Raw genomic sequence first — 26434 nt, forward strand, 5'->3', positions numbered from 1 at the left:
AACGTTTGGGGGTTTTATTTGATCGTTGTGGCCACGCCCCTTCCGGGGCGGAGCTACGGGTTCAGTGCACTGAGCCCGCCCCCCTTTTAGGGCGGGGCTTTGCTGTAAGGCGAAACTTCCGGTCTTCCCTGATGCGTTGAGTGCGGGACTTCCGCTTTGGTCCAGTGGAGGAGGCGGGACTTCCGTACAGGATGTCCGGTCACGCCTTCTTCTTAGCGTAAAGACGGATGGGCGGGACTTCCGCCGCGCCGGCCGTTCATTGGTCGGCGAAGGGGTCGAGCGAAGAGGGCGAAGGTTGAGGAGGCGGGGCTGGGCGCGCGCCGGAAGTGACGCAGCTCCACGGATCGAGGCGGGGGCGCAGCGGGGAGGGGCGGGGCCGCGCCGCGGGGCCGACGGCGGCGGAGGGGCGGGGAGGGGGGGGAGGGGAAGGGCGGGGCCTGGAGGGGAGGGGGCGGGTCAGGGGCGGGGCCAGCAGCCAGACCACGCCCACAGCTGCCCCATAACTGCCCCATAGAGCCCCATTACTGCCCCATAACTGCCCCATAGACCCATAACTGCCCCATAACTGCCCCATAGAGCCCCATAGCTGCCCCACAGAGCCCCATAACTGCCCCATAGAGCCCCACAACTGCCCCATAGTGACCTATTACTGCCCCATAGACACATTACTGCCCCATAACTGCCCCATAGAGCCCCACAGCTGCCCCATAGAGCCCCACAACTGCTCCATTACTGCCCCATAGAGCCCCACAGCTGCCCCATAGAGCCCCATAGAGCCCCACAACTGCCCCACAGAGCCCCATTACTGCCCCATAGAGCCCCACAACTGCCCCATAGAGCCCCATAGAGCCCCATTACTGCCCCATAGAGCCCCATAACTGCCCCATAGTGACCTATTACTGCCCCATAAACCCATAACTGCCCCATAACTGCCCCATAGAGCCCCACAACTGCCCCATAGAGCCCCACAGTGCCCCATAACTGCCCCATAGAGCCCCATAGTGACCCATAGAGCCCCATTACGGCCCCATAACTGCCCCATAGTGACCCATAGAGCCCCATTACGGCCCCATAGTGCCCCATAACTGCCCCATAGAGCCCCATAACTGTCCCATAGTGCCCTATTACTGCCCCACAACTGCCCCATAGAGCCCCATAACTGCCCCATAGACCCATAACTGCCCCACAACTGCCCCATAGAGCCCCAAAACTGCCCCACAGACCCACAACTGCCCCATAGTGCCCCCCCACGTGCCTCATAACCGCCCCTCAGCCCCCCAAGCGCCCCACAGCCGCCCCACAGATCCGCACAACCGCCCCACAGCCGCCCCCCCCGCCCCCCCCACGCGCCCCACAAGCGCCCCACAGACCCTCCCCATACTCACCCCACCCGCGGGTGCCAGCGCGGGGGCTCAGCTCGGGGGTCCTGGGGGTCCCAGGGGTCCGGGTTCGCCCAATCTCAGGGGTCTCGGGGATCTGGGGGGTCTTCACTCCCCCCATTTCGGGGGTCCCGGGGGTCCCAGGGGTCCTCGTCCCCCCCAAATCAGGGGTCCCAGGATTCCTGGCCCTCCCCATTTCGGGGGTCCCAGGGGTCTTCATCCCCCCCACCTCAGGGGTCCCAGGGGTCCTCGTCACCCCCACAGCAGAGCTCCTGGCCCCCCCTGGTTCTGGGGTCCCGGGGGTCTTTGCCCTCCCCATTTCGGGGGTCCCAGGGGTCTTCATCCCCCCCACCTCAGGGGTCCCAGGATTCCTGGCCCTCCCCATTTCGGGGGTCCCAGGGGTCCCGGGGGTCCTCGTCCCCCCCACCTCAGGGGTCCCAGGAATCATGGCCCTCCCCATTTCGGGGGTCCCAGGGGTCTTCGTCCCCCCCAAATCAGGGGTCCTGGGTGTCTCTGCCCTCCCCATTTCGGGGGTCCCGGGGGTCCCAGGGGTCTTCGTCCCCCCCAAATCAGGGGTCCCAGGATTCCTGGCCCTCCCCATTTCGGGGGTCCCGGGGGTCCCAGGGGTCCTCGTCCCCCCCACCTCAGGGGTCCTGGGGGTCTTTACCCTCCCCATTTCGGGGGTCCCGGGTGATGTGGGGGTCTTCATCCCCCCAATATCAGAGCTCCTGGCCCCCCCTGGTTCTGGGGTCCCGGGGGTCTTTGCCCTCCCCATTTCGGGGGTCCCGGGGGTCTTGGGGCTCTGAGTCCCCCCCACCTCGGGGGTCCTGGCCCTCCCCATTTTGGGGGTCCCGGGGGTCCCAGGGGTCCTCATCCCCCCCAAATCAGGGGTCCTGAGTGTCCTGGCCCTCCCCATTTCGGGGGTCCCAGTGGTCCCAGGGGTCTTCATGCCCCCCACCTCAGAGGTCCTGGCCCTCCCCATTTCGGGGGTCCCAGGGGTCCCAGGGGTCCTCGTCCCCTCCAAATCAGGGGTCCTGGCCTTCCCCATTTCGGGGGTCCCGGGTGTCGTGGGGGTCTTCATCCCCCCAATATCAGAGCTCCTGCCTCCCCCCAGCTCTGGGGTCCCGGGGGTCTTTGCCCTCCCCATTTCGGGGGTCCCAGGGGTCTTCGCCCCCCCCACCTCAGGGGTCCTGGCCCTCCCTGGTTCTGGGGTCCCGGGGGTCTTGGGGCTCTGAGTCCCCCCCACCTCGGGGGTCCTGGCCCTCCCCATTTTGGGGGTCCCGGGGGTCCCAGGGGTCCTCTTCCCCCCCAAATCAGGGGTCCTGGGGGTCCTGGCCCTCCCCATTTCGGGGGTCCCAGGGGTCTTCGTCCCCCCCATCTTAGTGGTCCCAGGGGTCCTGTCCCTCCCCATTTCGGGGGTCCCAGGGGTCCCAGGGGTCTTCGCCCCCCCCACCTCAGGGGTCCTGGCCCTCCCCATTTCAGGGGTCCCGGGGGTCCCAGGGGTCCTCGTCCCCCCCACCTCAGGGGTCCTGGCCTTCCCCATTTCGGGGGTCCCAGGGGTCCCAGGGGTCTTCGTCCCCCCCATCTCAGGGGTCCCAGGAGTCCTGGCCCTCCCCATTTCGGGGGTCCCGGGGGTCTTTGGGCTCTGAGTCCCCCTCACCTCGGGGGTCCCGGCTCTCCCCATTTTGGGGGTCCCGGGGTTGAGGGGGGAGCGGGATTGTTTGGGGGTCCCGGGCCAACTCAATTTGAGGGTCCCGGAAACTCGGGTTCGGGGGGGGGGTTCGGGGGTCCCGGGTGAAGCGGCTTGGGGAGAAGCGGGGGGGGGGCTGCGGGGTGGGGGGCTTTCGGGGTTGGGGGTCTCCCGGCCCAACCCCAGTGATGCCAATAGGGCCGAACCCCGCAGCAGCGCCCGGCGCAGCAATCGGGGGGTGCCCCCACCGCCCCCCCCCCCGGTCCCCCCCTCCGCGCCCGTCTTCGGGATCCGAGGGTCCGATGGGGGGGTCGCCTGTGGGGGGTCACAGAGGGGGGGTCAAGGGGGGGGGGGTCAAGAGGGGGGTGGGGGGAGGTGGGGGGTCACGGGGGGGGGTCACAGATTGGGGGGTCAAGGAGGGGGGGTGGGGGGGGTCAGGATGGGGGGTCAGGATGGGGGGGTCAAAGGGGAGGTGGGGGTCATGGGGGGGGTCAAGGGGGGGTCAGGTTGGGGGGTCAGGAGGGGGGAGTCACAGAGGGGGGGGTCACCTGTGGGGGGTCACAGAGGGGGGGTCAAGGCGGGGGGTTGGGGGAGGGGGGGTCAGGGTGGGGGGTCACCTGTGGGGGGTCACAGAGGGGGGGGTCAAGGGGGGTGGGGGGGGGAGGATGGGGGGGTCGAGGGGGGGCGTGGGGGGCAGGAGGGGGGTCGGGGGGGGGGACCAAGGGGAGGGGTCAAGGGGGGTGTGGGGGGGCAGGAGGGGGGGTAGGGGTCAGGACAGGGGGGGACAAAGGGGGGGTGGGGGGTCAGGAGGGGGGGCTAAGGGGGGGTGGGGTGGCAGGAGGGGGGTCAAGAGGGGGGGTCAGGGTGGGGGGGGTCAAGATGGGGGTGGGGGGAGGTGGGGGGTCAGGGCGGGGGTTACAGAGGGGGGGGTCACAGAGGGGGGTGGTCACGGGGGGGGGGTCAAGGCGGGGGGGTCAAGGGGGGGGTCACAGAGGGGGGGTCAAGGGGGGGGGTCAAGGGGGGGGTCACAGAGGGGGGGTCAAGGCGGGGGGGTCAAGGGGGGGGTTGGGGGAGGGGGGTCAGGGTGGGGGGGGTCAAGGGGGAGGTGGGGGTCACGGGGGGGTTCAAGAAAGGTGGTGGGGGGACGTAGGGAGTTGGGGGGGGTCAGGAGGGGAGGGTGAAGGGGGGGTCAGGGTGGGGGGTCAAGGGGGGCTGGGGGGGTCACAGGGGGGTCAGGAGGGGGGGTCAAGAGGGAGGGTGGGAGGAGGTGGGGGGTCGGGGGGGGGTCAGGGGGGGGTTGCGGGAGGGGTTTCAGGGTGGGGGGGTCAGGGTGGGGGGGTCACCTGTGGGGTGGGGGGCCAGGAGGGGGGGTCAGGATGGGGGGTCAAAGGGGAGGTGGGGGTCACAGGGGGGGTCAAGGGGGGGTGTGGGGGGGTCAGGAGGGGGGAGTCACAGAGGGGGGGGTCAAGGGGGGCATGGGGGGGCAGGAGGGGGAGTTGGGGGGGGGGTCAGGAGGGGGGCGCAAGGGGGGGGTGGGGGGAGGTGGGGGTCAGGGTAGGGGGGGTCAGGATGGGGGGTCAAGGGGGGGTCAAGAAAGGTGGTGGGGGGATGTAGGGAGTTGGGGGGGGTCAGGAGAGGGGGGTCAGGGTGGGGGGGTCAAGGGGGGGGTTGGGGGAGGGGGGTCAGGGTGGGGGGGTCAGGATGGGGGGGTCAAGGGGGGCTGGGGGGTCACAGGGGGGTCAGGAGGGGGGGTCAAGGGTGGGGGGACAGGAAGTGGGGGTCAAGGGGGGGGTGGGGGAGGTGTGGGGTCAAGAGGGGGGGTCAGGACCGGGGGTCAAGGGGGGGGGGCAGGACGGGGGGGTCAAGGGGGGGGGGGGGAAGTAGGGGGTGAGGAGGGGGGGTGAAGGGGGGGGGCACCTGTAGGAAGTTGGGGGGGAATCTGAGGGGGGATGGGGGTCGGAGGGGGGTCTCGGGGGGGGGGCTTTTTTGGGGGGGGGGTTTAGGGTCAGCGCTCACCATTGGGGGCCTCCCCAGGGCTGGGGTCATCGGGGGCGTGGGAAAACGGGGGGGGGGCGTCGGGGCGGGGCCGGCGCCTGGGACGTCATTGGGGGGGGGGGGCACGGCGGGGTCACGGGGAGGTCATGGGGTCACCGTGAGGTCATGGGGTCACGGCGGGGTCAGCAAAAGACCCAGACCCCCCCCCCAGTGCCCCATAACTGCCCCCCAAACCCCCTCAAATGCCCCATAACTGCACCCAGACCCCCAGCACCCCATAACCACCCCACAGCCCCATAACTGCCCCTCCCTCCCCCCCAGCACCCCATAACCACCCCAGCACCCCATAACCACCCCACAGCCCCATAACCGCCCCCCCCCCAGCACCCCATAACCACCCCACAGCCCCATAACCGCCTCCCCCTCCACCCCCAGCACCCCATAACCACCCCACAGCCCCATAACCGCCCCCCCTGACCCCCCCAGCACCCCATAACCACCCCTCAGACCCATAACCACCCCCCTGACCCCCCCCAGCACCCCATAACCACCCCACAGACCCATAACCGCCCCCCCCGCCCCCCCCAGCACCCCACAGACCCCCCCCAGCACCCCATAACCCCCCCACAGCCCCATAACTGCCCCCCCCTCCCCCCCCAGCACCCCATAACCACCCCCCAGCCCCATAACCGCCCCCCCCCACTCCCCAGCACCCCATAACCACCCCAGCACCCCATAACCACCCCACAGCCCCATAACCGCCCCCCCCCAGCACCCCATAACCACCCCACAGCCCCATAACCGCCCCCCCTCCCCCCCCAGCACCCCATAACCCCCCCAGCACCCCATAACCACCCCCCAGCCCCATAACCGCCCCCCCCCACTCCCCAGCACCCCATAACCACCCCAGCACCCCATAACCACCCCACAGCCCCATAACCGCCCCCCCCCAGCACCCCATAACCACCCCACAGCCCCATAACCGCCCCCCCTCCCCCCCCAGCACCCCATAACCCCCCCAGCACCCCATAACCGCCCCCCCCAGCACCCCATAACCATCCCACAGCCCCATAACCACCCCCACCACCCCCCCAGCACCCCATATCCACCCCGCAGCCCCATAACCGCCCCCCCGCCCCCCCCAGCACCCCATAACCACCCCACAGCCCCATAACCGCCCCCCTGCCCCCCCCAGCACCCCATATCCACCCCGCAGCCCCATAACCACCCCCCCCGCCCCCCCCTGCACCCCATAACCACCCCACAGCCCCATAACCGCCCCCCCCTGCACCCCATAACCACCCCACAGCCCCATAACCGCCCCCCCCAGCACCCCATAACCACCCCACAGCCCCATAACCGCCCCCCCTGCCCCCCCCAGCACCCCATAACCACCCCAGCACCCCATAACCACCCCACAGCCCCATAACCGCCCCTCCCAGCACCCCATAACCGCCCCCCTTGCCCCCCCCAGCACCCCATAACCCCCCCACAGCCCCATAACCGCCCCCCCCGCCCCCCCCAGCACCCCATAACCCCCCCACAGCCCCATAACCGCCCCCCCCCCGCCCCCAGCACCCCATAACCACCCCAGTCTCCCCAGCACCCGATAACCACCCCATAACCACCCCACAGCCCCATAACCGCCCCCCCCCACAGCCCCATAACCGCCCCCCCCGCCCCCCCCCAGCACCCCATAACCATCGAGGTTCACCCACCTCCCCCCACGTCGCTCCCGGGGGGGCTCCGCTTCTTCTGAAGGCTCCACTATGATGGGGGGGGGGGAGAAAAAGAGGGGGGGGGTCAGCACTGTGTATCAGCCCCCCCCCAACATTGGTGATGTTGTAGAAGGGGGGGGGGGGGCAGAAAAAGAGGGGGGGGTCAGCACTGTGTTCCACCCCCCCCCCATCATTGGTGACGTCATGGAAGGGGGGGGGGGGAGGGGAAATTGTGGGGGGGGGTCAGCACTGTTTGCCCCCCCCCCTCATCATGGAAGGGGGGGGGGAGAAAAAGAGGGGGGGGAGGAAAAGAAGGGGGGGAGAAAAAGGGGGGGGGCAGAAAAAGGGGGGGGGGGCAGCACTGTTTGCCCCCCCCCCATCATTGGTGATGTCGTAGAAGGGGGGGGGAGGGGAAATTGGAGGGGGGGGTCAACACTGATTGCCCCCCCCCCCATCATGGAAGGGGGGGGGGGGGGGGAAAAGAGGGGGGGGAGGAAAAGAGGGGGGGGGAGAAAAAGGGGGGGGGTCAGCACTGTTTGCCACCCCCCCATTATGGGTGATGTTGTGGAGGGGGGGGCAGAAAAAGAGGGGGGGGAGGAAAAGAGGGGGGGGCAGCACTGTGTTCTGCCCCCCCCCCATCATTGGTGACGTCATGGAAGGGGGGGGGGGGAGGGGAAATTGTGGGGGGGGGTCAGCACTGTTTGCCCCCCCCCCATCATTGGTGATGTCGTAGAAGGGGGGGGGGGAGGGGAAATTGTGGGGGGGGGGGTCAGCACTGTATGCCAGCCCCCCCCCCCCCCATCATTGCTGACATCATTTTGGGGGGGGGGGGGGCGCGATGACGTCACACCAGGGGGGTGTTTATGGGGCACTGGGGGGGGGGGAAATGTGGGTGGGGGGGGGGACACTGAGGGGGGGGGGGACGTGGGGGGGGGGGGCTGGCACTCACATTGAATGGCTCGCAGGCGGGGGAAGGGCGGTGACCCCCCCGGCCCCTCCTGGGGGTCACAAGCGAGGAGTTCCCCCCCCGGGGAGGCCTGGACCGTCAGGCGGTGCTTAAAGTCTGGGGGGGGGCGGGGAGGGGGGGGTTCAGCTGCTTGCCCACCCCCCCCTCCCTGCTCCTACAGCCCCCCCCCCCCTCCCCCCCGAGAATCCCCATAATGCATCGCTCCGCACCACCCGCCTCCATATCCCCCCTGTGACCCCCCGTGACCCCCCCGTGACCCCCCCATGACCCCATCATGACCCTCCCTATAACCCCCCATGTGACCCCCCGTGACCCCCCCATATGCCCCCCATGACGCCCCCGTGACCCCCCCATAACCCCCCCCATGACCCCCCCAGGACCCCTCCTATAACCCCGCCTGTGACCCCCCCATATCCCCCCTGTGACCCCCCCGTGACCCCCCCGTGACCCCCCAAACCCCCCCCCGTGACCCCATCATGACCCCTCCTATAACCCCCCTGTGACCCCCCCATATCCCCCTGTGACCCCCCATATCCCCCCTGTGACCCCCCCATGACCCCCCATGACCCCCCCAGGACCCCCCCGTGACCCCCTCTATAACTCCCCCATGACCCCCTCTATAACCCCCCTGTGACCCCCCCATGACCCCCCCGTGACCCTCCCATAACCCCCCAGGACCCCCCCAGGACCCCCCCGTGACCCCCCCATAACCCCCCCCATGACCCCCCCGTGACCCCCTCTATAACTCCCCCATGACCCCCTCTATAACCCCCCCTTGTGACCCCCCCATATCCCCCTGTGACCCCCCATGACCCCCCCGTGACCCCCCATATTCCCCCCCATGACCCCATCATGACCCCCCCATGACCCCCTCTATAACCCCCCCCTGTGACCCCCCATGACCCCCCCGTGACCCCCCCGTGACCCCCTCTATAACTCCCCCATGACCCCCTCTATAACCCCCCCTGCGACCCCCCCATGACCCCCCTGTGACCCCCCATGACCCCCCCGTGACCCCCCCATGACCCCACCTATAACTCCCCCATGACCCCACCTATAACCTCCTGTGACCCCCCCATGACCCCACCTATAACCCCCCCGTGACCCCCCCATATTCCCCCCCATGACCCCATCATGACCCCCCCGTGACCCCCTCTATAACCCCCCCCTGTGACCCCCCGATATCCCCCCCTGTGACCCCCCGTGACCCCCCCGAGACCCCCCCATGACCCCCCCATGACCCCCCCATATGCCCCCCATGACCCCCCGTGACCCCCCATAACCCCCCCCGTGACCCCCCCATGACCCCTCCTATAACCCCCCTGTGACCCCCCCATATCCCCCTGTGACCCCCCATGACCCCCCTGTGACCCCCCCATGACCCCTCCTATAACCCCCCTGTGAGCCCCCCATATCCCCCCTGTGACCCCCCCATGACCCCCCATGACCCCCCCAGGACCCCCCCGTGACCCCCTCTATAACTCCCCCATGACCCCCTCTATAACCCCCCCTTGTGACCCCCCATGACCCCACCTATAACCCCCCCTGTGACCCCCCCATATCCCCCCTGTGACCCCCCATGACCCCCCCATGACCCCACCTATAACCCCCCTGTGACCCCCCCATGACCCCCCCGTGACCCCCCCATAACCCCCCATGACCCCCCCATGACCCCCCCGCGACCCCCTCTATAACCCCCCCTTGTGACCCCCCCATATTCCCCCCCATGACCCCATCATGACCCCCCCGTGACCCCCCCATGACCCCACCTATAACCTCCTGTGACCCCCCTGTGACCCCCCCATGACCCCACCTATAACCCCCCTGTGACCCCCCCCATATTCCCCCCCCATGACCCCATCATGACCCCCCCATTACCCCCTCTATAACCCCCCCCTGTGACCCCCCGTGACCCCCCCGTGACCCCCCTGTAAGCCCCGGTGACCCCCCCGTGACCCCCCCTATAACCTCCTGTGACCCCCCCCATAACTCCCCCCGTGACCCCCCCATATCCCCCAGTGACCCCCCATGACCCCCCCATGACCCCACCTATAATCCCCCCTGTGACCCCCCGGTGACCCCCCCATAACCCCCCCATATCCGCCCCGTGACCCCTCCATGACCCCCCATGACCCCACCTGCACCCTCGCCCCCCCCAGCCCCCCCATATCCTATCAACCCCCTCCCCTACCCCCCCAGCCCCCATTGCCCCCACGACCCCCCCCCATCCTATACCCCCCCCTGCACCCTCGCCCCCCCCAGCCCCCCCATATCCTATCAACCCCCTCCCCTACCCCCCCCAGCCCCCATGTGCCCCCCCAGCCCCCCCATATCCTATCCCCCCATCCCCCCCCAGCCCCCAGGTGCCCCCACGACCCCCCCCCATCCTATCCCCCCCCCTCCCCTGCCCCCCCACGCCCTTATTGCCCCCCCAGCCCCCCATATCCTATCCCCCCCCATCCCCCCCCAGCCCCCATGTGCCCCCACGACCCCCCCATATCCTATCCCCCCCCTCCCCTGCCCCCCCAGCCCCCATTGCCCCCACGACCCCCCCCATCCTATACCCCCCCTCCCCTGCACCCTCGCCCCCCCCAGCCCCCCCCCCATATCCTATACCCCCCCTCCCCTGCCCCCCCTCCTCCCCTACCCCCCCCAGCCCCCCCCCCATATCCTATACCCCCCCTCCCCTGCCCCCCCTCCTCCCCTACCCCCCCCAGTCCCCCCGTATCCTATCCCCCCTCCCCTGCCCCCCCCCACGCCCCCATGTGCCCCCCCAGCCCCCCATATCCTATCCCCCCCCCTTCCCCTGCCCCCCCTTCACCCTCGCCCCCCCAGCCCCCCATATCCTATCCCCCCCCTCCCCTGCCCCCCCCAGCCCCCATTGCCCCCACGACCCCCCCCATCCTATACCCCCCCCTGCACCCTCGCCCCCCCCAGCCCCCCCATATCCTATCCCCCCATCCCCCCCCAGCCCCCAGGTGCCCCCACGACCCCCCCCATCCTATCCCCCCCCCTCCCCTGCCCCCCCACGCCCTTATTGCCCCCCCAGCCCCCCATATCCTATCCCCCCCCGCCCCCCCCAGCCCCCATGTGCCCCCACGACCCCCCCATATCCTATCCCCCTCCCTGCCCCCCCCAGCCCCCATGTGCCCCCCCAGCCCCCCATATCCTATCCCCCCCCGCCCCCCCCAGCCCCCATGTGCCCCCACGACCCCCCCATATCCTATCCCCCCCCTGCCCCCCCCAGCCCCCATGTGCCCCCACGACCCCCCCCCATCCTATCCCCCCCTCCCCTGCCCCCCCTCCCCTGCACCCTCACCCCCCCACAGCCCCCCCCATACCCTACCTCCCCCCCCCCGCCCCCCCCCACCCCCCCCCCCGACCCCCCCCCTTTTTACCCCTGGGCATCCCGATGAGATCGGCGGGTCGACGGGGTCGAAGGAAATGCGGGAGGTGCCTCCGTTGTTTCGGGCTGGGGGTGCCGCGGTTGGGGGGGGGGCCGGGGGGGCCACGTAAAAGCAAACTCAGCTCCCTTTCCAGCACTTCCAGCTCCCTCTGCGCCACCGCCGCCTCCCGCTGCCGCAGCGCCTCCGCCCGGCAGCGCTGCGCCTGCGACGCCCGAGCCAGCGCCTCCTCGCGGCTCAGCAGCTCCTGGGGGGGGCGCGGGGTCGGTGGGGGGCGTGGGGGGGTTGGGGGTCGTGGGGGGGTTGGGGGTGTTGGGGGCATGGGGGTCATGGGGGCGTTGGGGGCATTGGGGGTCATGGGGTAACAGGGGGTCGTGGGGGTGTTGGGGGTGTTGGCGGCATGGGGGGCAGGGGGGTCACAGGGTCGGTGGGGGTCGTGGGGGGGTTTGGGGTCATGGGGGCGTTGGGGGTGTTGGGGGTGCTGGGGGCATTGGGGGTCATGGGGTCAGTGGCGGTCGTGGGGGGGTTGGGGGTGTTGGGGTCATGGGGGGCATTGGGGTCATTGGGGGTCACGGGGTCGGTGGGGGTCGTGGGGGGGTTGGGGGTCGTGGGGGGGTTGGGGGCGTTGGGGGTGTTGGGGGCAGGGGGATCATGGGGGTGTTGGAGGTGCCCAAGCCAGCGCCTCCTCGCGGCTCAGCAGCTCCTGGGGGGGGCGCGGGGTCGGTGGGGGGCGTGGGGGGGTTGGGGGTCGTGGGGGGGTTGGGGGTGTTGGGGGTGTTGGGGGCAGGGGGGGCATTGGGGGCAGGGGGGTCATGGGGGTGTTGGGGGCAGGGGGATCATGGGGGGCATTGGGGTCATAGGGGACATTGGGGACAGGGGGGTCATGGGGGGGTTGGGGGTGTTGGGGGTCTTGGGGGCATGGGGGGCATTGGGGGCAGGGGGGTCATGGGGGTGTTGGGGGTGTTGGGGGTCATGGGGTCAGTGGGGGTCGTGGGGGGGTTGGGGGCATGGGGGGCATTGGGGGCAGGGGGTCACAGGGGGTCATGGGGGTGTTGGGGGCATTGGGGGTCATGGGGTAACAGGGGGTCGTGGGGGCATCGGGGGTCATGGGGGCATTGGGGGCATTGGGGGTCACAGGGTCGGTGGGGGTCGTGGGGGGGTTGGGGGTGTTGGGGGTGTTGGGGACATGGGAGTCATGGGGGGCATTGGGGACAGGGGGGACATTGGGGGCATGGAGAGCATGGGGGCATTGGGGGTCATGGGGTCACAGGGGGTCGTGGGGGCGTTGGGGGTCATGGGGGTGTTGGAGGTGCCCGAGCCAGCGCCTCCTCGCGGCTCAGCAGCTCCTGGGGGGGGGCGCGGGGTCGGTGGGGGGCGTGGGGGGGTTGGGGGTCGTGGGGGGGTTGGGGGTGTTGGGGGCAGGGGGGGCATGGGGGCATTGGGGGTCATGGGGTCTGTGGGGGTCGTGGGGGTGTTGGGGGTCGTGGGGGGGTTGGGGGCGTTGGGGGTGTTGGGGGCAGGGGGGGCATTGGGGACAGGGGGGTCATGGGGGCGTTAGGGGCATTGGGGGTCACGGGGTCGGTGGGGGTCGTGGGGGGGTTGGGGGCGTTGGGGGTGTTGGGGGTGTTGGGGGCAGGGGGGTCATGGGGGCGTTGGGGACAGGGGGGACATTGGGGGCATGGAGAGCATGGGGGCATTGGGGGTCATGGGGTCACAGGGGGTCGTGGGGGCATTGGGGTCATTGGGGGTCATGGGGATGTTGGGGTCATGTGGGCATTGGGGTCATTGGGGTCATGGGGTCACAGGGGGTCATGTGGGTCATGGGGGTCATGGGGTCATTGGGGTCATTGGGGGTCATGGGGTCACAGGGGGTCATGGGAGTCATGGGGTCATTGGGGGTCATGGGGATGTTGGGGTCATGTGGGCATTGGGGTCATTGGGGTCATGGGGTCATTGGGGGTCATGGGGTCACAGGGAGTCATGGGGGTCACAGGGGTCACTGGGGGTCATGGGGTCATTGGGGGCATTGGGGGTCATGGGGTCACAGGGGGTCATGGGGGTCACTGGGGGTCATGGGGGCATTGGAGGCATTGGGGTCATGGGGGCATTGGGGTCATTGGGGGTCACGGGGGTCACTGGGGGTCATGAGGTCATTGGGGGCATTGGGGGTCATGGGGAAGTTGGGGTCACGGGGGTCACTGGGGGTCATGGGGTCATTGAGGGTCATGGGGTCACAGGGGGTCATGGGGTCATTGGGGTCACTGGGGGTCATGGGGTCATTGGGTTCACTGGCTGGGGGTCGCGGGGACGTTGGGTCCATGTGGGGTCGTTAGGGTTGGGGGGGGGGGCGGGGGGGGGGGGGGGTTGTGTGTCACGTGGCCATTTGGGGGGGGGGGCGTCATTGGGGTCACGTGTGCGCGGCGGTCACGTGCTCACCTTCTCCCTGGCGCGCACGCGCTCGAAGCGCTGGCGGATCTCGTGGCGCCACTTCCGCTGGCGGCCCCGGAAGGAGTCGGGCGGGCCGAGCGCCGACGGCTGCAGGGCGCGGAGCCGCGCCACGATGGCGCCGAACGGCGGGCGGCGGTGCGGGTCGGGCTCCCAGCACGCTGTCGGGGTGGGGGTGGAGTGGGGCGACCCCCGAATGACACCCAGCCGTCACGATAAAAACGCCACCCTTCCAAACCCCCCGATCCCATATGCCAACTTCTAGACCCCATAACCCCCCCCGACCCCATAACCCCCCCATCAAACCCCATAACCACCCACCAACCCCCCCCGGCCCCATATCCCATCTTCAGACCCCATAACCCCCCCCAACCCATAACCCCCCCATCAAACCCCATAACCCCCCACCAAACCCCCTGACCCCATATGCCAACTTCTAGACCCCATAACCCCCCCCAACCCCATAACCCCCCCATCAAACCCCCCGATCCCATATCCCACCTACAGACCCCATAACCCCCCCCAGACCCCATATCCCCCCCCCAGACCCCCAAACCCCCAATCCCCCCATATCCCCCCGATCCCCCAAACCCCCCCCCGACAACCATAACCCCCCCCAGACCCCAATCCCCCCCCGGAACCCCATAGACCCTACAACCCCCCCCAGACCCCATATCCCCCCCCCCAGACCCCCAAACCCCCAATTCCCCCATATCCCCCTGACCCTCCAACCCCCCTCGACCCCATAACCCCCCCCAGACCCCCCCCCAAGACCCCCGGACCCCCAAACCCCCCCCGACCCCATAACCCCCCCCCAGACCCCATATCCCCCCCAGACCCCATATCCCAACCCCAGACCCCACAACCCCCCCCAGACCCCCAAAGCCCCAATCCCCCCATATCCCCCTGACCCTCCAACCCCCCCCGACCCCATAACCCCCCCCAGACCCCCCCCAAGACCCCCCGACCCCCAAACCCCCCCAGACCCCATAACCCCCCCCCAGACCCCCAAAGCCCCAATCCCCCCATATCCCCCTGACCCTCCAACCCCCCCCGACCCCATAACCCCCCCCAGACCCCCCCCAAGACCCCCCGACCCCCAAACCCCCCCAGACCCCATAACCCCCCCCCAGACCCCCAAACCCCCAATCCCCCCATATCCCCCTGACCCCCCAACCCCCCCCCAAGACCCCCCGACCCTATAACCCCCTCCAGACCCCCCCCCCGAGACCCCCCGACCCCATAACCCCCCCCAGACCCCCCCCAAGACCCCCCGACCCCCAAACCCCCCAAGACCCCATAACCCCCCCCCAGACCCCCAAACCCCCAATCCCCCCATATCCCCCTGACCCCCCAACCCCCCCCCCAATGCCCCCCGACCCCATAACCCCCCCCAGACCCCATAACCCCCCCCCAGACCCCCACCCCAAAAGCCCCCCCCCCCTTACCGGCCATGAGCTGCGCCAAGGCTTCGGGGCAGCCTTTTGGGATGGGCAGCGTCAGTTTGTTCACGGCCACCCCATAAGCCACAGCCAGCTCGTCTATGCCACGGTACGGAACCTCGCCGGTCAGCAGCTCCCACAGCAGCACCCCATAACTGGGGGGGGGGGGACACGTCAGTGGGGGGGGTCCTGTACCCCAAAAACCCCCCGAAGACCCCAAAGATACGGGATTTCCACCCCAAATCCCAAGGTCTTCCCCCCAAACCCCATTACTGCCCTCCCAAAACCCAATGTTTCCCCATCTACACCATAAAAGCAGCTCCCACAGCAGCACCCCATAACTGGGGGGGGACACGTCAATGGGGGGGGGTCCCGTACCCCAAAAACCCTCCGAAGACCCCAAAGATACGGGATTTCCACCCCAAATCCCAAGGTCTGCCCCCCAAACCCCACTATTGACCCCATAAAAGCATCTCCTGATGGAACTCAGCCCAGCCCACAGCAGCACCCCATAACTGGGGGGGGACACATTAGTGGGGGGGGTCCCGTACCCCAAAAACCCCCCAACGACCCCAAAGATACGGGATTTCCACCCCAAATCCCAAGGTCTGCCACCCAAACCCCATTATTGCCCTCCCAAAACCCAATCTTTCCCCATCTACACCTTAAAAGCAGCTCCCACAGCAGCACCCCATAACTGGGGGGGGGACACGTCAGTGTGGGGGGGTCCCGTACCCCAAAAACCCCCCGAAGACCCCAAAGATACGGGATTTCACCCCAAAATCCCAAGGTCTGCCACCCAAAGCCCGTATTTCCCATGTGACCCCACGTAACCCCATATGACCCCATATAACCCCACATGACCCCATTTGACCCCACGTGACCCCACGTAACCCCATATGTCCCCATGTGACCCCATATGACCCCATATAACCCCACGTGACCCCGTTTGACCCCACATGACCCCACATAACCCCATACGACCCCATGTAACCCCACACGACCTGACGTGACCCCATAGAACCCCACGTGACCCAGAAGACCCTACATGAACCCACGTGACCCCATACGACCCCACGTGACCCCATACGACCCCATACGACCCCATACGACCCCATACGCCCCCCCCAACTCCAGACATCACTTCCCTGTGAGCTGGACGCCCTGATGACCCCATATGACCCCACCCCCCACCACCCCCCACCACCCCCCATCACCCCCCACCCTCAGCCCCCACGACCCCATACGACCCCATACGACCCCCCCCGACCCCCCCACGCCCCCCCCCCACCTCCAGACGTCGCTGCCCCACGAGCAGCTGGACGCCCTGATGACCTCAGGTACCCCAGCACCCATCACCCCCCATCACCCCCCACCCTCACCCCCCACGACCACCCATGACCCCACACGACCCCATATGCCCCCCCACGACCCCCCCACGCCCCCCCCACCTCCAGACATCACTTCCCTGTGAGGTGGACGCCCTGATGACCTCGGAAGTCCCAGCACCCCCCATCACCCCCCATCACCCCCCATCCCCCTCCACCCACGACCCCATACGACCCCATACGACCCCCCCACCCCCCCCCCCCCACCTCCAGACGTCGCTGCCCCGTGAGAAGGTGGAGGCCCTGATGACCTCAGGTACCCCAGCACCCACCACCCCCCATCACCCCCCATCACCCCCCACCCCCCTCCACCCACGACCCCATACGACCCCATACGACCCCATACGACCCCCCCACCTCCAGACATCAATGCCCCACGAGCAGCTGGATGACCTTGGGTGTCCCACCCCTTATCACCCCCCATCACCCCCCATCACCCCCCATCCCCCTCCATCCACGACCCCATACGACCCCATACGACCCCCCATGACCCCCCCACGACCCCCCCCCACCTCCAGACATCACTTCTCTGTGAGGTGGATGCCCTGATGACCTCGGATGTCCCAGCACCCCGCATCACCCCCCACCCTCACCCCCCACGACCACCCATGACTCCATATGACCCCACACGACCCCATACGACCCCATACGACCCCCCACGACCCCCCCACGCCCCCCCCCACCTCCAGACATCACTTCCCTGTGAGGTGGACGCCCTGATGACCTCGGATGTCCCATCACCCCCCATCACCCCCCACCCACGACCCCCCACGACCCCATATGACCCCATACGACCCCATACGACCCCCCCACGCCCCCCCCCCCCACCTCCAGACGTCGCTGCCCCGTGAGAAGGTGGAGGCCCTGATGACCTCGGATGTCCCAGCACCCCCCATCACCCCCCATCACCCCCCATCAACCCCCACCCCCCTCCACCCACGACCCCCCACGACCCCATACGACCCCCCCACGCCCCCCCCCCACCTCCAGACGTCGCTGCCCCGTGAGAAGGTGGAGGCCCTGATGACCTCAGGTACCCCAGCACCATCACCCCCCATCACCCCCCATCACCCCCCACCCTCACCCCCCACGACCCCCCACAACCCCATACGACCCCATACGACCCCCCACGACCCCCCCAAGACCCCCCCACCTCCAGACATCACTTCCCTGTGAGGTGGATGCCCTGATGACCTCGGATGCCCCAGCACCCCGCATCACCCCCCGTCACCCCCCACCCTCACCCCCCACGACCCCATACGACCCCATACGACCCCATATGACCCCCTACGACCCCATACGACCCCATACGACCCCCCCACGCCCCCCTCCCCACCTCCAGACATCGCTGCCCCACGAGCAGCTGGACGCCCTGATGACCTCAGGTACCCCACCCCCCATCACCCCCCATGATCCCCCACCCTCACCCCCCACGACCCCATACGACCCCATACGACCCCCCCCACCCCCCCCACCTCCAAACATCCCTGCTCCAAGAGAAGCTGGACGCCCTGATGACCTTGGGTGTCCCACCCCCCATCACCCCCCATCACCCCCCACCCACGACCACCCACGACCCCCCATGACCCCATACGACCCCATACGACCCCCCACGACCCCCCCCCACCTCCAGACATCACTTCCCTGTGAGGTGGATGCCCTGATGACCTCGGATGCCCCAGCACCCCCCCATCACCCCCCATCCCCCTCCACCCACGACCACCCACAACCCCATACGACCCCATACGACCCCCCCACGCCCCCCCCCCCCCACCTCCAGACGTCGCTGCCCCGTGAGAAGGTGGAGGCCCTGATGACCTCGGGCGCCATCCAGGCGTAGGTCCCGGCGGCGCTCATCCTGGTGGTTCGCTGCCATTCCCGGGCCAACCCCAAATCGCTGATCTTCAGCGTCTTCCCGCTCACGTCGTCGCCCAGCACCGGCTGTGCCAGCAGCACTGAGGGGGGGGGGCGGGGGGGGGGTCACACTTGGAGGGGGGGGGAATGGGGTCACCCGTGGGGGGGGATGGGGTGAAACGTGGGGGCTTATGGGGGGAACCTTGGGGGGGGGTATGGGGTCACCCGTGGGGGGGTATGGGGTGAAACGTGGGGGGGGTATGGGGTCACACATGGGGGTGGTATGGGGTCAGACATGGGGGGTTATGGGGTCACCCATGGGGGGGGTATGGGGTCACTCGTGGGGGGGTATGGGGTCAGACATGGGGGGGGTATGGGGTCACTCGTGGGGGGTTATGGGGTCAGACATGGGGGGGGTTATGGGGGGACCCTTGGGGGGGGTATGGGGTCACCCGTGGGGGGGTATGGGGTGAAACGTGGGGGGGTATGGGGTCAGGTTATGGGGGGGTTATGGGGTCACCCGTGGGGGGGGATGGGGTGAAACGTGGGGGCTTATGGGGGGACCCTTGGGGGGGGGTATGGGGTCACCCGTGGGGGGGGATGGGGGGACCCCCCGTCAACCCCACCACCCCCATACCCCCCACCCCCCCATCACCCATCCCCCCACCTCCCCATACCCCCCCATAACCCCCCCACCCCGCCATCACCCCCCATCACTCCCCCATACCCCCCACCACCCCCATCACCCCACCACCCCATCACCCCCATCATCCCCCCCTGCCCCCATCACCCCCCCACCCCCTACCACCCCCACTCCCCCCCACCCCCCCATACCCCACACCCCCCATACCCCCCCAGCCCCCACTTCCTACCCCCCCCATCACCCCCATCACCCCCATATCCCCCCCACCCCCTCCCCCCCCACCCCCTATACCCCCCACTTCCTAACCCCCCACACCCCCCCATCACCCCCCCTCCCCATCACCCCCATATCCCCCCCCCACCCCCATCACCCCCCACCCCCCCATAGCCCCCACTTCCTAACCCCCCTACCCCCCACCACCCCATCACCCCCCACTTCCTAACCCCCCCCCACCCCCTCATCACCCCCATCACCCCCCCAATCACCCCCCCATCACCCCCTACCACGGCCCCCACCCCCCCCATCACCCCCCCACCCCCCCATACCCCCCACTTCCTAACCCCCCCCACCCCCATCACCCCCCCCCCACCCCCCACCCCCCCATACCCCCCACTTCCTAACCCCTCCCCATCCTCATCACCCCCCCTCCCCATCACCCCCATCACCCCCCCTCCCCATCACCCCCACCCCCCACCCCCGCGCCCCCCCCTCACCATTACTGGACTTGAGATCCCTATGCAGCAGCGGGCTGGGCGCCCCATGCAGGTACCGCATCCCCTCCGCCACCTGCAGCGCCCAATCCAGCAGCACCCGGGGGGGCACCGCCCTCCCGGCTAAAGCCCGGTTTAACGGCCCCCCCGCCGCGTATTCCATCACCAGGCACAGATGGGGGGGGTCCAGGCACACCGCCCTCAACGCCACCACGTTGGGATGCCGCAAACGGGCGTAAAGCTTCGCTTCCCTTTGCAGGGCTTCCATCCCTTCCGACCCCCGTGCCGATTTAATCGCTACCACCTCCCCCCTCCAAACCCCCCGGTAAACCCGACCGAACCCCCCCGCACCGATTTGCTCTTCTAAACGGAGCTCTCCGAACGCCGTTACCGTGAAAGGGGTCGGGAAGTGGGGAGGGGGGGGGTGGGGGGCGGCGGCGGCGGCGGCGGGTGGAGGGGATGGGGAACGGGAGACCCCCGGGGAGGAGGAAGAGGAGAAGGTGGGGGGATGGGGTGGGGAAAGGGGGGGGTCCTGTTCGTTGGATGGGGGGGTGGGGGGCTCCCCTTCATACAGGGGGGGGGTGGGGGGCTCCCATCCGTAAAATGACGGGGTGGGGGTCTCCTCCCCGTTGGATGGGGGGGTGGGGGTCTCCCCTTCATAGAGTGGGGGGGTGGGGGTCTCCTCCCCGTTGGATGGGGGGGTGGGGGGCTCCCATCCGTAAAATGAGGGGGTGGGGGTCTCCTCCCCGTTGGATGGGGGGGTGGGGGGCTCCCCTTCATACAGGGGGGGGGTGGGGGTCTCCCATCCGTAAAATGACGGGGTGGGGGTCTCCCCTTCATAGAGGGGGGGGCTGGGGGTCTCCTCCCCGTTCTCCCCTTCATAAAGTGGGGGGGTGGGGGTCTCCTCCCCGTTGGATGGGGGGGTGGGGGTCTCCCATCCGTAAAATGACGGGGTGGGGGTCTCCTCCCCGTTGGATGGGGGGGTGGGGGGCTCCCATCCATAAAATGAGGGGGTGGGCGTCTCCCCTTCATAGACGGGGGGGGTGGGGGCTTCCTCCCCGTTGGATGGGGGGGTGGGGGGCTCCTCATCGTAGAATGAGGGGGTGGGGGTCTCCCATCCGTAAAATGAGGGGGTGGGGGGCTCCCCTTCATAAAGTGGGGGGGTGGGGGTCTCCTCCCCGTTGGATGGGGGGGCGGGGGGCTCCCCTTCATAGAGGAGGGGGGTGGGGGTCTCCTCCCCGTTGGATGGAGGGGTGGGGGTCTGCCCTTCATAGAATGAGGGAGTGGGGGTCTCCCATCTGTAAAATGACGGGGTGGGGGTCTCCTCCCCGTTGGATGGGGGGGTGGGGGGCTCCCATCCGTAAAATGAGGGGGTGGGGGTCTCCCCTTCATAGAGTGGGGGGGTGGGGGTCTCCTCCCCGTAAAATGAGGGGGTGGGGGTCTCGTCATCGTACAATGAGGGGGTGGGGGTCTCCCATCCATAGAGTGGAGGGGTGGGGGTCTCTTCCTTGTAGAATGAGGGGGTGGGGGTCTCCTCCCCGTTGGATCGGGGGGTGGGGGTCTCCTCCCCATAAAATAAGGGGGTGGGGGTCTCCTTCCTGTAGGATGGGGGGGTGGGGGTCTCCCCTCCATGGAATGAGGGGGTGGGGGTCTCCTCCTCATAGGATGGGGGGGTGGGGGTCCCCTTCCCATAGGATGGGGGGTTGGGGGTCTCCTCCCCATAGGATCGGGGGGTGGAGGGGTGGGGGTCTCCTTCAGCGCATGGGGGATCCGGGGGGGTTAACGGGTGGGAGACCCCCCCCCCGGGAGATGGGGGGCATGGGGAGACCCTCCAACCGGATGGGGGATACAGGGTGTGGGGTCCCCCCCCATAGGGTGGGGAATATGGGGAGGGGGACTCCATGGGGTGTCGTCCCCCCCCCCTCCCCCCCAGGGGGGGGATAATGTGGGGAAGGGTCCCGGGGGGCGCTGGGGGGGGGGGGAGGGCAGTATGGGATTCTGTGGGATCGTTATGGATCCTACAGGGCCCCCATTGTTTCCTATGGGTGCTCGGGGGTTTCTATGGGTCCCTATGGGTCTCTATGGGTCCTTTTGGGTCCCTATGGGTCTTTATGGGGTCTCTATGGGTCTCTATGGGTCCCTATGGGTCTTTATGGGGTCTCTGTGTGTCCCTATGGGTTCCTATGGGTCTCTATGGGTCCCTATGGGTCTTTATAGGGTCTCTGTGGGTCTCTATGGGTCTCTCTATGGGTCCCTATGGGTCTCTGTGGGGCTCTTTGTGTCCCTATGGGTCCCTATGGCTCCTATAGGTCGCTATGGGTCTCTACAGGTCCCTACGGGTCCCTATGGGTCCCTATGGCTCCTATGGGTCCCTATGGGTCTCTATGGCTCCTATGGGTCCCTATGGCTCCTGTAGGTCCCTACGGGTCTCTATGGGTCCCTATGGCTCCTATGGGTCCCTATGTGTCCCTACGGGTCCCTATGGCTCCTATGGGTCCCTACGGGTCTCTATGGGTCCCTATGGCTCCTATGGGTCCCTATGTGTCCCTACGGGTCCCTATGGGTCCCTATGGCTCCTATGGGTCCCTATGGGTCCCTACGGGTCTCTATGGGTCCTTATGGCTCCTATGGGTCCCTACGGGTCTCTATGGGTCCCTATGACTCCTATGGGTCCCTATGGCTCCTATGGGTCCCTACAGCTCCTACGGGTCCCTATGGCTCCTATGGGTCCCTATGGCTCCTATAGGTCCCTATGGGTCTCTATGGGTCCCTATGGCTCCTATAGGTCCCTATGGCTCCTATGGGTCCCTATGGCTCCTACGGGTCCCTACGGCTCCCCAGGAAGGCAGCAGCGCAGCTCCCTCGATCCTCCCGCCCCCCCTCCATCACCTCCCCCCGCTCCAGCCGCCCCCCCCCCACTTCCGCGACTCCTCCCCACCCCCCCCCTCCTCCTCCTCCTCCCCTCCCCCTCCCCTCCCCCACTCCTCCGCTCCCCACCGCCCCCTCCCCCTCCTCCCCCTCCTCCTCCTCCTCCTCCTCCCCCCCCCACCCCCCTGTTCCCCTTCTCCCTGGGGTTCGCCGACCGGCGCTGCGTCCCCACGACCCCCGGCGGCACTTCGGGGCGGTGGAGGCGGACGGGGAGGGGCGGAGCCGGGACGTTCAACCGGGGGGGGGGGGGGGGGGAGGACCGGGGGGGGGGACAAAGGAAAAGGAACCGCGACCGGACGGGGCGGGCCGGACATCGGGGGGGGGGGGGGGGGAGGGGAGGGGAGGGGGGTCTCTATGGGGTTTGTGGGGTCTTTATGGGGCTTATGGGGTCTCTATGGGTCTTTGGGGGTCCCTATGGGGCCTCTATGGGGTCTCTATGGGGTTTATGGGGTCCCTATGGGGTCTCTATGGGTCTTTGGGGGTCCCTATGGGGTCTCTATGGGGTTTGTGGGGTCTCTATGGGTCTTCGGGGGTCCCTATGGGGTCTCTATGGGGTCTCTATGGGGTTTGTGGGGTCTCTATGGGTCTTTGGGGGTCCCTATGGGGCCTCTATGGGGTCTCTATGGGGTTTGTGGGGTCTTTATGGGGCTTATGGGGTCCCTATGGGGTCTCTATGGGGTTTGTGGGGTCCCTATGGGGTCTCTATGGGGTCTCTATGGGGTTTGTGGGGTCTCTATGGGTCTTTGGGGGTCCCTATGGGGCCTCTATGGGGTCTCTATGGGGTTTGTGGGGTCTTTATGGGGCTTATGGGGTCCCTATGGGGTCTCTATGGGGTTTGTGGGGTCTCTATGTGGTTTATGGGGTCCCTATGGGGTCTCTATGGGGTCTCTATGGGGTTTGTGGGGTCTTTATGGGGCTTATGGGGTCTCTATGGGTCTTTGGGGGTCCCTATGGGGTCCCTATGGGGTCTCTATGGGGTTTGTGGGGTCTTTATGGGGCTTATGGGGTCTCTATGGGTCTTTGGGGGTCCCTATGGGGTCCCTATGGGGTCTCTATGGGGTTTGTGGGGTCTTTATGGGGCTTATGGGGTCTCTATGGGTCTTTGGGGGTCCCTATGGGGCCTCTATGGGGTCTCTATGGGGTTTGTGGGGTCTTTATGGGGCTTATGGGATTCCTATGGGGCTTATGGGGTCTCTATGGGGTTTGTGGAGTCTTTATGGGGCTTATGGGGTCTCTGTGGGTCCTGTAGGGTCCCTGTGGGTCTTATGGGGTCCCTGTGGGTCCTATGGGGTCTCTATGGGGTCTCTATGGGGTTTGTGGGGTCTTTATGGGGCTTATGGGATCTTTATGGGGCTTATGGGGTCTCTATGGGTCTTTGGGGGTCCCTATGGGGTCTCTATGGGGTCTCTATGGGGTCTCTATGGGGTCTCTATGGGGTTTGTGGGGTCTTTATGGGGCTTATTGGGTCCCTATGGGGCTTATGGGCGTCTCTGTGGGTCCTATGGGGTCCCTGTGGGGTTTATGGGGTTCCTATGGGTTTTGTGGGGTCTCTATGGGTCTTATGGGGTTCCTATGGGTCCTATGCAGTTCCTATGGGTTCTTTGGGGGTCTTTATGGGGCTTATGGGATTCCTATGGGGCTTGTGGGGTCTTTATGGGGCTTATGGGATTCCTATGGGGCTTATGGGGTCTCTATGGGGTTTGTGGGGTCTTTATGGGGCTTATGGGGTCCCTGTGGGGCTTATGGGGTCTCTATGGGGTTTATGGGGTCTTAATGGGGCTTATGGGGTCCCTGTGGGGCTTATGGGGTCTCTATGGGGTTTATGGGGTCTCTGTGGGGCTTATGGGGGTCTCTGTGGGTCCTATGGGGTCTCTATGGGTCTTTGGGGGTCTCTATGGGGCTTATGGGGTCTCTATGGGTCTTTGGGGGTCTCTATGGGGCTTATGGGGTCTCTGGGGCTTATGGGGTCCCTGTGGGTCCTATAGAGTCCCTGTGGGTCTTATGGGGTCCCTATGGGTCTTATGGTGTTCCTATGGGTCCTATGCGGTTCCTATGGGTTCTTTGGGGGTCTCTATGGGGCTTATGGGGTCCCTATGGGGCTTATGGTGTTCCTATGGATGCTATGGGGTTCCTATGGGTCCTATGGGGTCTCTATGGGGTCTCTATGGGGTTTGTGGGGTCTTTATGGGGCTTATGGGGTCCCTGTGGGTCCTATGGGGTCCCTATGGGGCTTATGGGGTCTCTGTGGGTTTTATGGGGTCCCTGTGGGTCCTATGGGATCCCTATGGGTTCCGAAGGGTCTCTATGGGGCTTATGGGGTCCCCATGGATCCTATGGGGTCCCTCTGGGTCTCTGTGGGTCCCTATGGGTCCCTATGGATCCTATGGGGTCCCTATGGCTCCTGTACATCCCTGGGGTTCCTATGGGTCCTGTGGGTTCTCTGCAGGTCCCTATGGGTCTTATAGGGCTGCGGGGTCACCCCATGTCCCTATGGGTCCTATAGGTCCCTGGGGATCCGTATGGGTCCCTGTAGGTTCCGAAGGGTCCCTATGGGGCGCTACAGGTCCTATAGGTTCCCAGAGCACCTATGGATCCCAATGGATCCCCACCGTCCTTATTGGTCCCTATGGGGCTCCGTAGGTCCGGGGCTGAGCGCATGCGCAGAGCTCCCTCCCCTCCACACTTCCGTTCCGGGAAAGCGAAGCGCGCGGCGCATGCGCCGTTTTTTCCCCTGGCGGAGCACTACTGCGCACGCGCCACCTGCGTGAGCGCGGTTCGGCCTTTGCGCATGCGCCCCACGAATGGCTGGGTTTCCTCGGAGCAGTTCTGCGCATGCGCTCTGCGACGGGAAAACGGCGATCCGAGCCGCGGAGTCGAGCCATTCTGCGCATGCTCTAAAGCGCGCGCGAGCCATACGTTCAATCTGCGCATGCTCCGGTGCGGCAGGGGGCGTGGCTACCCGATTCCCGCCTCGCACGCTCCGTAGACTAAACAGCGGCGCATGCGCGTAGTGACGTCATCATCCCGCGACCCCGGAAGTGCGCTCCAGCTGCGAGACGGGCGCTGGGCTGCGGGTGTCGCTGAGCGGCGGCCGCTTCCCGGGCCCGTCCGCCACCGGCTGCCGGCTGTCCGCCTCTCGGCTCCGCTGAGTGAGCGCGGGGTGGGGGCGGGGCTCCTCCCGGCCCGTTTCGGGGCGCTGTTTGGGGGATCCGGGGTCCGCAATGGGGGGGGGGGGGGGATTTCAGACTGATTTGGGGGTAGGAGGAGAATTTCAGACCCGCTTTTTCTGTGGGGGGGAAGAGGGGGGCGAATTTCAGACCCATTTTGGGGGCAGGGGGGGGGGGGGGGGGATTTCAGACCTACTTGGGGGTTATTATTATCATGGCCGCCCCCCAAATAAAAAAGTTGGAAATTTTTCGTGTTTCCTTTTTTGTTTTTTTTCTTTTTTTTTTTTTGGGGGGGGGGGGGGATTATTATTATTTTCTTCCTGCTCTTCTATTACTCCTCCGCGCCGCGTGGGGCCGCTGTGGAGGGGGGGGGGGGGGCTTCACCTCCACCCAAACGAGACCCGAAAAGCCCCCAAAGGAAAACCGCAAAACCGCACGGGGGGGGGGGGGCGGCCCCGCAGCCATGACAACCACGCCGCGACACTTCCTCTTCCGGTCGTTTCTCCGCATCTTCCGGTCAGTCTTCCGCCTCTTCCGCTCACCCCCTATCCAATCACCGCTCGCGGCGAAGCGATCCAACCAATCACGCGCCCCTGCGACGTGAGCGACGCCGCGGCTGACCAATGGCTGCGGGGGGGAGGGATCGCGGAGATCTTCCGGTCAGTCTCCCGCCTCTTCCTGTCAGCGCACCGCCTCTTCCTCTC

The 26434-nt window shown here is 67.6% G+C and overlaps 1 protein-coding gene across 1 annotated transcript; it reads right to left on the bottom strand.

Moving 5' to 3' along the window:
• MAP3K11 (mitogen-activated protein kinase kinase kinase 11) lies at nucleotides 1-20035 on the bottom strand. The gene is made up of 10 exons (XM_090129695.1): nucleotides 19639-20035; nucleotides 18203-18383; nucleotides 15047-15195; nucleotides 13590-13759; nucleotides 11148-11400; nucleotides 7732-7845; nucleotides 6783-6831; nucleotides 5086-5162; nucleotides 1386-3384; nucleotides 1-437 (listed from the first exon to the last, which is right to left on the bottom strand). Exons 1-9 carry the CDS (start codon nucleotides 19901-19903, stop codon nucleotides 2966-2968), a joined length of 1677 nt encoding a protein of 558 aa, XP_089985821.1. The 5' UTR covers nucleotides 19904-20035; the 3' UTR covers nucleotides 1-437; nucleotides 1386-2965.
• Nucleotides 20036-26434: the final 6399 nt, after the last annotated feature.

This window comes from Phasianus colchicus, chromosome 37, assembly GCF_987193195.1.
Source record: "Phasianus colchicus chromosome 37, bPhaCol1.hap1.1, whole genome shotgun sequence".
In the NCBI taxonomy this organism is placed as follows: Eukaryota; Metazoa; Chordata; class Aves; order Galliformes; family Phasianidae; genus Phasianus; species Phasianus colchicus.

Coding starts and splice junctions, on each gene's coding strand:
- MAP3K11 (XM_090129695.1), bottom strand. CDS start 19,903: ATGGAAGCCCTGCAAAGGGAAGCGAAGCTTTACGCCCGTTTGCGGCAT. Junction 7,846..11,147: donor TCTCATCGGGATGCCCAGGG/GTAAAAAGGGGG, acceptor GCCCCCCCCCAG/ACTTTAAGCACCGCCTGACG. Junction 5,163..6,782: donor CGGGAGCGACGTGGGGGGAG/GTGGGTGAACCT, acceptor ATGACGTCCCAG/GCGCCGGCCCCGCCCCGACG.